This window comes from Periplaneta americana, chromosome 5, assembly GCF_040183065.1.
Source record: "Periplaneta americana isolate PAMFEO1 chromosome 5, P.americana_PAMFEO1_priV1, whole genome shotgun sequence".
NCBI classification, from domain to species: Eukaryota; Metazoa; Arthropoda; class Insecta; order Blattodea; family Blattidae; genus Periplaneta; species Periplaneta americana.
The window spans coordinates 184,947,856-184,961,849 of record NC_091121.1 but is presented as its reverse complement, the minus strand read 5'-3'; the positions used below and the strand labels follow the sequence as shown (position 1 = coordinate 184,961,849).

Below are 13,994 nucleotides of genomic sequence, written 5' to 3'. Positions count from 1 at the left end.
TTCTTTTCTTTCTTGTAATTTTTACAATTTAAAGCAATCCTTTTACAGTTTCTGGTCTCATTAGTATGCAATTTTCTCCGGTTTTTCATTTCCATTACTTATTCTTTCATAAATTGGTTCATTTTAAATTTTAGTTGTGTTATAGTATGAAATGTATTTTTACTGGAATTAAGTTGTATCAAAGTGTTACTACTTCATCATACGATATCATACTACGGCGTTACACAACACGAAAGAAATGTCAATATAAATACGTAAAAAGTAATGGAGGTTTATGTTGTAAAGCAAGGGCTATACTTATTTATATGAAAAACTCTATCTATAGAATCTAAAAATAGCTACACCTGCTATCAAGATCAATTTAATGTACGTTATTTCAATTATTACTTTCTGCAATTTACACAACACTGTTGAAGTAAGTAATTCGTTATTCAAAAATAGAGCGTTAGTCTAAGAAATAGTATCAAGGACATAAAAACATGAGTCAGAGTTATCTGATAATGAGGTGAGAGGTAGCTTGTTATGGATGAATAAAATAAAAGTCTAGTATATACAGTTACGAAGCTCAATACGTAGGGAATATGCATCCATAGATAGTTGCTAACCACTAGGATCGCTACTATCGCCTCACCACAGACAATGCGAAATAGTACCAGCACAGTCTATTGTTTCCAGTACTCTCAACAACTCAAACTTCGTGACTGTATATACTAGACTGTGGTGTTACTGTTAAGTACATATTTATCATATAATTTCTTTAACTGTTTCAGGGTTATTTGTAAGTCATTTTATCGAAGTTTTAGTAGCGGAATTCGACTAGTCTAATTAATATTCATTTCAAACCTGATACCTGGTGTGTCATTTAATTTCCTCCTGGTTCATCATGTGTATCATCACGAAAATAAGTAACATTGTTTTTAAGACTATTCAACTTATTTGCGATATTGATCAGTAACGTTTCAGAATCGCCTTTAAATAAATAAATAAATGAGCAATAAATACATAAATAAATAAATAAATAAATAAATAAATAAATAAATACATAAATAAATAAACAAACAATAAATAAATAAACAATAAATAAATAAACAAACAATAAATAAATAAATACATAAATAAATAATAAATAAACAAAAAATAAATAAATATATAAATAATAAATAAATAAAGAAACAATAAGGAAATAAACAATAAATAAATAAACAATAAATAAATAAATAAACAATAAATAAATACATAAATAATAAATAAATAAACAAACAATAAACAAATAAATAATAAACAAATAAATTAATTAATAAATAAACAATAAATAAATAAAGAAACAATAAATAAATAAACAAACAATAAATAAATAAACAAACAATAAATAAATAAACAAACAATAAATAAATAAATCAATAAACAATAAATAAATAAATCAATAAACAATAAATAAGTAAACAATAAATAAATAAACAAACAAACAATAAATAAACAAACAATAAATAAATAAATAAATACATAAATAAATAAACAATAAATAAATAAATAAATAAACAATAAATAAACAATAAATAAATAAATACATAAATAATAAATAAATAAACAAACAATAAATAAATATTAAACAATAAATAAATAATAAACAAACAATAAATAAATAAACACTAAATAAATAAATTAATTAATATATAAACAATAAATAAATAAAGAAACAATAAATAAATAAACAAACAATAAATAAATCAATAAACAATAAATAAGTAAACAATAAATAAATAAATAAACAAACAATAAATAAACAAACAAATAAATAAATAAATAAATAATAAATAAGTAAACAATAAATAAATAAACAAACAATAAATAAACAAATAATAAATAAATACATAAATAAATAAACAATAAATAAATACATAAATAAATAAACAATACATAAATAAACAATAAATAAATAAATAAATAAACAAACAATAAATAAATACATAAATAAATAAATAATAAATAGTAAATGAATATATAAATAAATAAACAATAAATACATAAATAAATAACTAAATAAATAAACAATAAAAGAATAAATAAATAAACAAACAATGAACAATAAATAAATAAACAATAAATAAATCAATAAACAATAAATAAACAAACAAACAATAAACAATAAATAAATAAGCAATAAATAAATAAACAAACAATAAATAAACAAATAAATTGTAAACAATAAAGAGTTAATAAACAAGCAGTAAATAAATAAACAATAAATATATAAACAATAAACAGATAATTAAACAATAAACAAATAATTAAATAAATAAATCGCAGTTGTGTTTCTTGACAAGACGCTTTTTAAGAAAGCGTCTTATCTGGTAAGAAATGAAAAAATTTAATTTTGAAAATTGTGTTTCAAATAACTGTAACTTCAAGTAATAAATAAATGTCTGTAAAAACCTTTCGTGTTTTTATTCTGTTAATGTAACATTTCAGCTTATCTTACTTTCGAGGTTAAGTATTGTTGTTCCGTATTTCCGCTCTGAGTAGTTGGAAGTAGTATCTAGTATGCCGTGATAGATAGCAGTTTGTTTTTTAACTTCTTTACAAGGAAACATAATTATACCTTATTGCTGTTTTTTACAATAATTATCATCATTTACGTAAGTAATTCGGTTTTACAAGTTATTTAACTTTATTCGTTGAATAATCTTATCAAATTGCACTCGTGCAACTATTACCGATAATGCGATTTTCTTTTTCAGGGAATGGAAAGAAGATGTAATTGAAAGTGCATACGATTCATTACTTGAAGACCTTCCTCTGCCTCCTGGATCTGTTGGAAGCATGGAGCAATACCGCAGATCTCTGGCATTAGGGTAAGAGCTACGCTATTATTAGTTATTGAACGGTATATTTATGTATACCAACACGCACAGAAAACATAGATTCAATTTCTTTGTCAAGTGTACAGCATTAACGTATTTTCTTGAATACTCTATGTTACATACTTAAGTAAAAATACAGTTGTCAGAATATTTAAAATGTGAAAATTGAAACTGGGAAGTAAATGCCTTTTCTTTATAATAGTTTAATGTAAAATGTAGTTATTCTAGTGTAGTTATTCTACAATTACCATTTGAGAACATAAACAAAAGCACCTAATATTCTCTAAAATCGTGCCCTGGTCGAAGAATTTATCATTTTTATTGCAGATGCTTTATCCGCACCATAACCACCATAAAAAAAATTAGGCATAAGAAAAGTAAGCACTATTTACATAAGGCATCTCAAAACCTTTTCTGATCTTTACAATGCCTTTTCAGCCCTTCCTGATCTCGATGCCCTCTTAGTTACTAGACTAAGACTAACTGTTGGGCAATTTTTAATTTACGCTGTGTACGTGGTATTGCTGTTTTTGCTGATACTGTAAAATATCGCTAGGTATGTTTAGTTTTCAATCGTCCCCACATTACTGCTTCATTGTCAATCTAGCCTAGCAAAGCTGCAACGTTCATAAATTTCTCATCTGATGAACTCACAATTATTTATGTAGGCCTATCATATATAGGCTTGTAACGTTGGGAACCGATAACATGTGTTACGGTGGTTTCAAGTTGACTATCCACTCACCAGCCACTACAGTAGCATGCGTAAACAGTCTACCTGCAGAATACTCCGTTCGCCAGTCATTACAGTAGCTTGCGTAAACAGTGTACCTGCAGAATACTCCGTTCGTCAGTCATTACAGTAGCTTGCGTAAACAGTGTGCCTGCAGAATACTCCGTTCGTCAGTCATTACAGTAGCTTGCGTAAACAGTGTGCCTGCAGAACACTCCGTTCGCCAGTCATTACAGTAGCTTGCGTAAACAGTGTGCCTGCAGAATACTCCGTTCGTCAGTCATTACAGTAGCTTGCGTAAACAGTGTACCTGCAGAACACTCCGTTCGTCAGTCATTACAGTAGCTTGCGTAAACAGTGTGCCTGCAGAATACTCCGTTCGTCAGTCATTACAGTAGCTTGCGTAAACAGTGTGCCTGCAGAACACTCCGTTCGCCAGTCATTACAGTAGCTTGCGTAAACAGTGTACCTGCAGAACACTCCGTTCGCCAGTCATTACAGTAGCTTGCGTAAACAGTGTACCTGCAGAATACTCCGTTCGCCAGTCATTACAGTAGCTTGCGTAAACAGTGTACCTGCAGAATACTCCGTTCGTCAGTCATTATAGTAGCATGCGTAAACAGTGTACCTGCAGAATACTCCGTTCGCCAGTTACTACAGTAGCATACGTAGTGTACCTGCAGAATACTCCGTTCGCCAGTTACTACAGTAGCATGCGTAAACAGTGTACCTGCAGAATACTCCGTTCGCCAGTTACTACAGTAGCATGCGTAAACAGTGTACCTGCAGAATACTCCGTTCGCCAGTTACTACAGTAGTATACGTAAACAGTGTACCTGCAGAATACTCCGTTCGCCAGTTACTACAGTAGCATGCGTAAACAGTGAACCTGCAGAATACTCCGTTCGCCAGTCACTACAGTAGCTTGCGTAAACAGTGTGCCTGCAGAACACTCCGTTCCCCAGTAACTACAGTGGCATACGTAAACAGTGTACCTGCAGAATACTCCGTTCGCCAGTCATTATAGTAGCATGCGTAAACAGTGTACCTGCAGAATACTCCGTTCGTCAGTCATTATAGTAGCATGCGTAAACAGTGTACCTGCAGAATACTCCGTTCGCCAGTCATTACAGTAGCTTGCGTAAACAGTGTACCTGCAGAACACTCCGTTCGCCAGTCATTATAGTAGCATGCGTAAACAGTGTACCTGCAGAATACTCCGTTCGTCAGTCATTATAGTAGCATGCGTAAACAGTGTACCTGCAGAATACTCCGTTCGCCAGTCATTACAGTAGCATGCGTAAACAGTGTACCTGCAGAATACTCCGTTCGCCAGTCATTATAGTAGCATGCGTAAACAGTGTACCTGCAGAATACTCCGTTCGCCAGTTACTACAGTAGTATACGTAAACAGTGTACCTGCAGAATACTCCGTTCGCCAGTTACTACAGTAGCATGCGTAAACAGTGAACCTGCAGAATACTCCGTTCGCCAGTCACTACAGTAGCTTGCGTAAACAGTGTGCCTGCAGAACACTCCGTTCCCCAGTAACTACAGTGGCATACGTAAACAGTGTACCTGCAGAATACTCCGTTCGCCAGTCATTATAGTAGCATGCGTAAACAGTGTGCCTGCAGAATACTCCGTTCGCCAGTCATTATAGTAGCTTGCGTAAACAGTGTACCTGCAGAATACTCCGTTCGCCAGTCATTATAGTAGCTTGCGTAAACAGTGTACCTGCAGAACACTCCGTTCGCCAGTTACTACAGTAGCATGCGTAAACAGTGAACCTGCAGAATACTCCGTTCGCCAGTCACTACAGTAGCTTGCGTAAACAGTGTGCCTGCAGAACACTCCGTTCCCCAGTAACTACAGTGGCATACGTAAACAGTGTACCTGCAGAATACTCCGTTCGCCAGTCATTATAGTAGCATGCGTAAACAGTGTGCCTGCAGAATACTCCGTTCGCCAGTCATTATAGTAGCTTGCGTAAACAGTGTACCTGCAGAACACTCCGTTCGCCAGTCATTATAGTAGCTTGCGTAAACAGTGTGCCTGCAGAATACTCCGTTCGCCAGTCATTATAGTAGCATGCGTAAACAGTGTACCTGCAGAATACTCCGTTCGCCAGTCATTACAGTAGATTGCGTAAACAGTGTACCTGCAGAACACTCCGTTCATCAGTCATTATAATAGCTTGCATATACAGTGTACCTGCTGAATAATAATGCCGAAGGTTATAGGTTCTCAGACGCATATTTTTGCAGCGGAATTTGGTTAGAGTTTTGAAGTGAATGTCGGGAACATAATATGTAAATTAGGTAATACAAACATTCGACGTGACAAGCGATATTATATACAGAGACATTATAGCACAAGAAAAGAAAGGAGGAGACTCAAACCTACCAATAATTCTATGATAATTCTTCTGTACATAACAAAAGGTACGTAACAATATTTCTTTGTAAAGCTATGTAGCGTATATTTACTTTTAGAGCTGTCCAGATTTGCTTATGTGCACCTTGTTATTGTAGTAATCGATTGCAGAATCAAGTCGATGTCCTCGTACTAGCTCACATCCCCGGCCTATTTGCCATGCTGTAGTCAACTTGGGTAATCGGTCCCCAACATTACAAGCCTAGTAATGTATATTTATTATTTATTTGTTTATCAACAGTAAAATACGGTACCACTGTTTCTTTTAAAAAGTGGCTTTGACGTAATGTAGTGAAGATTCAGTGTGATTTTGAGAATACTTGGTTTTTCCAAATCCCTTCATATTATGCAACATATTGTATTTTTTTCTTTTATGTCAATGCTTTTTCTATAGGCTATTGTGAATGCAAATAATCAGAGTAGTTAAATTCATACACTTATTCAATTACTGGACTATTAGTTTCTATTCTTAGACTACATTATGTATACTGTACATTCGTATCAGAATATGCTATTACCTTTGATACAGACATAACTTATGATATATTATATTTTATTTAAGTTGAATACCGTTAATTGTAAAAAAAAAATGTTTCAATTTCCGTGAGAAAGGTCTCAAAATGGCTTTCATTGTACAGGGTGTCCGACAAGTCCCATATCATAGGGTAAATTATAATACGTGTTCGATACAAGCGTCTCCAAGTTCATTACATGTCTAGAGGGGAAACTTCATGCTATTGAGTTTGCAGTGTAACATACAGAGGTGTGAAAATTATTAGAATAATCTTAATTTTAAAGGTTTTTTAATAGTTACTTCACAAATATTCATTGAATTGATGAATATTGGTATATAATATTACTATACTGATGTAGGATATATTTACTACTAACAATGCCGGAAAGCATTGTTGTACATTGGTGTTTTTCTTATTTTACAATTGTTATGGGAATTCAGAAATTATTATATTATGTTGGCGGAATTGGAAACATAAAAAATTGATTAAGAAATGCTTTAAACAAATTGTTCTTTGCGTTTGCATTGTTGTGAAGGTTCAAATGAACGTATACATCTGTTTTGTGCATATAATTTTTTATGTTTCCAATTCCTCCAACATAATATAATAATTTCTGAATTCCCGTAACAATTGTAAAATAAGAAAAATACCAATGTACAACAATGCTTTCCGGCATTGTTAGTAGTAAATATATCCTGCATCAGTATAGTAATATATACCAATATTCATCAATTCAATTAATATTTGTGAAGGAACTATTAAAATATCTTTAAAATTAAGATTATTCTAATAATTTTCACACCTCTGTATCAGCGGTGATTTTACGACACTTTTCCTCGATCTGTGTTCATAGATGTTACAGATCACGAATCTTCACTTCGTACACCTTTTCCTTCAGATAACACCATAAGACAAAGTCAAGGGGGCTTAAGTCTGGCGATCTTGGAGACCATTCTCTGGGTCCTTTGCGTCCTATCCACCGATTACGGAAGTTCTCGTCGAGCCAATTTACAAATTTTATGATATCGCCTATTATGAGGAATTTGTCGGACACTCTGTATATTGTAACAGCAGGAAATAAGATAAATGAATTGAAATTGAGTACATTATTATAATTGATTTAATTTTAAATTTAATAGCGTACAGTATTTGGACATTTTGTGCATATTCCCTTGTATATTTCAGAACGTTTAAAAAATGAAATTAAAATTATAATTTACTGCAATTTCACGGATTTAATGGTTTGGCTCTTTCTTGACATATATGCATATTTTTCCTGAATCAATAGTAAGCAACATTTGTACAGACATGATCACAATGAGATTACTTAGAAACAAATGAAAACAGATACTCATGAAGCGTGTAAAAATTTATAGGAACCATAATTTATTCCTCGTTCAATGTGAAAGTAGGTACAAATGAAGATTAGATGCTCCATTTGCGTGGGGTGTTTGTATTAATCACCCTAATCTGTATATTTTCACCCTGATAATGCGTTATCGAATGTGTAATATTAATTTAGACTATAAACTTCGTTTCTCTATATTAAATATGTTGAATTGTTTCAGTCTGTTCCTTAAGGCATACTTGTCTATCAACAAACAACTTGTAAACAACAAGATTGCAGATATCCACCCTATATCGAAAAGTTATGAAAGTGCTTTAATTTCACAATGGGGAAAACCACTAAAAAGTTCTCAGTATTTCCAAGTGGTAAGTAAAATAATATTATATTAGTAAGTTTAACAAATTTAAACCGAATTTTTCATTCTGTTTTCAAATACATGCAGAAAAGGGAAAGTATTTTGATGCTGCAGGAAATTTAGTTAAATATTTTTTTTCATATTATTCGTTATACTTTCATGTTTAGAATTGTGTTTAAATTTTAAAATTGATACCCATAACATTAGGTTGTGAAATGAGCTATGCTGAAAAATTATATTTACAAATTTTAATGAAAATTCCTCTCTAATGCACATTTCACATATTGAAACAAAATTACAGACACATGATGGATTTAGTCTCTATCGATAGAATTGAGCCGTGGTCCATTTCATTCACTTTATAAACGACTGTTGTCTTATGCTGTAAGGCTTTAGTTTTAACTATTTCATCGCTTTCCAAGCTGATGACTTTGATACGCCTGCCTTCTTAATGATTTCATGGGAAATTGTTCTACCCAACAGCGAAGGTTTTCAAGTTTTTCTTTTGCTGAAACGAGATTTATGCTCTTTATTTTTTATTTAAAAATGAGACGGTTTCTCTCACTCTTCCCATTAAATTCTGAACTGTTGAATCGGATGGCTGCTGAACGCCAGTATACGAGTACATATAGCCTTAGATATATAGCAAAATTATTTCTGTACGATTTATTCGTAATGTACGTAGTGTCGTGCAATATTCGAACATGAGAGGGAATATCGAGATACTACAAACCTCACTCTACTCCATAGGCATCCCAACAGTACGTGGAAATGAAGCATTTAAACTAAAATAACAGAGTCCGTTGAAAACCGGTCAGAGGTCTCTCCACACTTTGATCGTCGTATCAGAAACCACCTAAATGCTACATTCCCCGATCGCTGGATTGGCAGGGGTGGGCCGGTACCGTGGCCACCTCGATCACCGGACCTAACCCCACTGGATTTCTTTTTGTGGGGAGACGTGAAACGTTTTGTGTATGAGACACCGATCGATACGGCAGAAGACTTAGTTGCTCGCGTTGTTGAAGCTGCACATGTTATTAGAGACAATGTTGGCCTTTTTGAGCGTTGCAGACACTCCACAGTACGAAGGTACCAGTTGTGCATTGCCTTCAATGGACGGCAGTTTGAACACCGCCTCTAAAACGATAATTTGTTCTCGTTCCTTCTGGATTACACTAACACTTACGTACACAATAAACGGCGCATCTGCCAAAGTTTTGTCACTTACAAAAGATGTTTGTTTTTATCTACTTCATCCCTGAAACGTTGTAAACGTTATTTTTAACACTCTGTATAGAATAACTAGACTCTTCTATTTTCCAATTATATGAATTACAAAAGAAAAAATATCTATGTCCACCGGTATGGAGTAACGGTTAGCACATCTAACCGTGAAACTAGAGCGCCCGCGTTCAAATCCTGGCTGGGGCAAGTCAGCTAGTTGAGGTTATTTCCGGGGTTTTCCCTCAACCCATTAAGAGCAAATGCTGGGTAACTTTCGGCGCTGGATCCCGGACTCATTTTGCTGACATTATCACCTTCATCTCATTCAGTCGATAGATAACTATAGCAGTTGATAAAGCGTCGTAAAATAACCCATTAAAATACTCATTTCGACTCAAGTTATCCCGAGAATGGTTACTCTAAGTGTTTCTGTTCATCACAGAAAATATAACATGTTCTATGTTGTATTAATAGTTATGAGTCGATACAAATTAATTACAAATTGTTTAATCAATTACTTGTTAGTAGCTGATTTGTTAATTGTAGCTTATAATGAAAATTATTATGCAATTTATATTGCGATGTTCAGTAACAACACTGAAGTCTGCTGAAGTGTAATGTATAACTAATTTAATTAAACCAAATTTACGGAAAAATGTGTAATATGAGTCAAGTGAAACTTCTGAATTTATGCAGGATGTCTCTGGAGGAATGTAAAATACTTCAGGATAATGCAATTTGGATTACTCTACATCGATTTAAGCTCATATACTTATGTCCTAAATGTAACGGTTGGGAATTTACTGATAGGCGAACTTTTAAATGGAGAGAGTTATTATAGACGTATTTCTAAGTTCAGACCATTGTGATATTGCAAATGCTGCATTTTGTGTTCTTACAATAACTTTATTTCATATATCAGTACCCGTTCTCTTTCTGACCTCAATGAAACTTGGTAGCTTGCCAGTTCCAGATAACATCCAGTAAACATGGAAAAACACAGCTAGATGGAACTCTTCGATTGGGAAAACGTTGTCTGAATTTCTCAACAGCAGCCAATGGATTACCATCACAAAATCCAGAAACAAAAAGCATGGCTGCATATTCACTATGTCAATGCACGAATGAAGTATGAAGTGAACGTGTATTCAGTTTTGTGTTTTGCGCTGGCGTTGCGGTGCTCAGACGCTGTCGTGTGCAAAACATCTGGCGTAACATGTCAAGGATAGGCTACTACACGGAACCGCAAGATATTCCAGTATCCCTAACCTTAATTTCTACCCAACCGTTAGACTTCGGACATAGCTATATCAGGTAAAATCTATGTACGTTAATCTTAAAGTATTTTACATTCCTCCTGAGACACCCTGTATAAATGAAATCAGTTGAAGGACATTTCTTTTATTCATTTCATTATGCATTGTTTTTTCCTTTGTCTTTGTGTTCCTACGTTTTTTCACAGGTACCAGAAAACCAAAAGGACTACGATCCGATTGGAAGGCCTGTGGTACATAAGGCAGCATTCAAGCAAGCAACAGGTGAGGTTAACACATTAATTTATCTACGACCACTGATTATAAATAGCAATGGGTCGAAAACAAATAATATTTCAAAGTATACCTCTATTTTTGATTGACATATGGAATTTATTAGTCCTTGTTTATTATTTATTTATTTATTTGTTTATTTATTTATTTATGTCTATAATAGGGCAAAGCCCGAATTACAATAGACAGTATAGATATTTTTTTAAAAAGACATAGAATTGTATATAAGATGAAAAAGAGATAAAACAGATACAATTGCAAGATACAAGTGTAATTACAAATTGAAAATTAAAAGTGGAAAAAAAAAGATACTACCTAAATAAAAGACACAGATGTAGATATAAATGAAAAATACCAAATAAAAATAAATTAAAAAGACTTAAGTATAGGTATCATAGCCAGAAATGTAAAATGTAACTATAATTGACAAATTAAAGATTAAATATAACACTATATTGTAGGCCTAATAGGCTTAATTTATTTATTTAAGAAATTCACTACTACTGAACACGTGTTCCAATTAGTAGGATATCTGATTATAACTATAGACAGACAGACAGACAGACAGACAGACAGACAGACAGACAGACAGACAGACAGACAGACAGACAGACAGACAGACAGACAGACAGACAGACAGACAGACAGACAGACAGACAGACAGACAGACAGACAGACAGACAGACAGACAGACAGACAGACAGACAGACAGACAGACAGACAGACAGACAGACAGACAGACAGACAGACAGACAGACAGACAGACAGACAGATAGATAGATAGAACTTTATTGTCGATGGCATAATGTATGCATAGACATGGTCAAATATATACAATTACAATTTAATGTAAAATAAGTCAAATATAAAAAAAAAACTTATTCATTTCAACGGCCCATGCGTGCATCCTCAAGACTGTAGGGACACAATTTTATTAATTTCGTTTTTACATAATTCTTAAATTTCAGAGAATTTTTTGTATATTTGATGTCATCAGGCAAACTGTTGTATATTTTAATACCAAAGACCATATATGTTCTACTAGTGTTTGTAAGATGGTGTGCTGGAATAGTTAAACTATTTTTGTTACGAGTGTCGTAGGTATGGAAATCACAATTTTGATGAAAATCAGACAGATTTTTATAAATTAGTAGTAAAACATTAAAAATGTATAAACCATAAACAGTAAGAATATTATATTGTAAAAAATGTTCCCTACAAGAGGTCCTACTGTCAACACCCGCTATGCATCTGACAATACGCTTTTGAGCAATAAATATATCATTCAGCATGGTTCCAGATCCCCAAAAACAAATACCATATGAAAGCCTTGACTCGACGTGTGCGAAATAATAAGACATTAATACATCGTGATTTATTATCGTCCTCAAAATTCTGATTTGATAACAAATGCTATTGAGCTTAGAAATTAAACTTGTGCAATGGGGTCTCCAAGACAAACAATCATCAAATGTAACGCCCAAGAATTTAGTAGTTTCCCATTTACATAAGTATTGATCTTGAATAGAAATATTGATGTCCTTCAAATTTCTCTTTTGAGAATTGTGAAAGTAAATATATCCGGTCTTATTAACATTTAAGTGAAGCAGATTGCTATCAAACCATGTTTTGAGATCTTTTAACAGGTCACAACAGGTTGTCTCTAAATCCAGTTCCTCTCCATCTTTTACAATGACAGAAGTATCATCAGCATACATACACATAAAATGATTTCTTACATACATGGGTAAATCGTTTACATATAAAAGAAACAATATAGGGCCCAGAACAGAGCCCTGAGGAACACCCACATCAATATGTACATTCTTGGATCTATATTTATGTGTAAAATTATTTATTTTATGATCCTTGTGTAGTATTTCCACATATTGATATCTGTTTTGAAGATAAGAGGCAAACCATTTTAAAACTATCCCACGAATACCATATCTTTCAAGCTTAGCCAGAAGAAGGTTATGATTCACACAGTCGAAAGCTCTGCTAAGATCGCAAAAAATTCCAACAGGAGGCTTACCATTGTCATACATCGATTTGTCAGTAAACTTAAAATTACTAGCATTGTGTTCAAAATTAGAACCATTTAAGTGAGAGATAACTTGTGCTGGTGCATCTTTAAAAAATTTGTTGAAATTATCAACTATATCTTGAGGATTTTTCGTAATAACATCATCAATTTTCAGAGAAATATTTTCATGTATATTTTGACGATTTGTTACCTTTCTGATTATTTTCCAAGCCATACTACCTTTATTCAGTGCATTATCCAACATATTACTGTAGTAATGTCGTTTGGTGTTATTAACCAATATTCTATGGTTACGCTTAGCATTTTTATAAACAATATCACATTCCGGATAAACTTTAGATAGAAAAAATAATTTCTTAAGATACATGCTTGAATATTTAACTTCGTTGTTAACCCAGTATCTAGAGGATTCAGAAGATTTACAGAATTTGACAGGAAAACATATGTTAAAATAATACATTAATACATTATAAAAATAACTAAATTTATCATAGAAATGTGATAGTTCAAAGACATCTATCCAATCCTCTCCAGCCACCATATTTAAAAATTTCTCACAATTGGTTAAATTAAAAATTCTTTTAGGATATATAGAATTATTTCTAAATACATCATTACAATAAAATTCATATAAAATAGTACGATGATCAGAAAACGCATTGTCAATGACACAGCAGGTGTCCCTAGCATCCACCTTGGTAAAAATGCTATCGATCGTAGTAGCGCTATTTTCGGAAACACGCGTAGGCCATTGAACTCTATGCGTAAGGCCAAAGACAGATAACAAGTTACTAAAATCAATAAAATCTTTTGAGGGCTGATAACAATTCAAGTTAAAATCTCCACATAAAATGATATTTACAGTTGGTGTATATAAACTATGTAAAACACTGTAAATACCATCGAAGAATATATTAAGTTTACC

At 32.8% G+C, this 13,994-nt stretch overlaps 1 protein-coding gene across 1 annotated transcript in view; it reads left to right on the top strand.

Moving 5' to 3' along the window:
- Positions 1–13,994, top strand: part of LOC138700323 (xanthine dehydrogenase-like) — a 129,667-nt gene that overhangs the window by 52,149 nt on the left and 63,524 nt on the right. Inside the window, exons 12-14 of the mRNA XM_069826866.1 lie at positions 2,739–2,852; positions 8,114–8,258; positions 10,938–11,013. Of these exons, the coding sequence (XP_069682967.1) occupies positions 2,739–2,852; positions 8,114–8,258; positions 10,938–11,013 (335 nt within the window). The remainder of the gene's footprint in view (positions 1–2,738; positions 2,853–8,113; positions 8,259–10,937; positions 11,014–13,994) is intronic.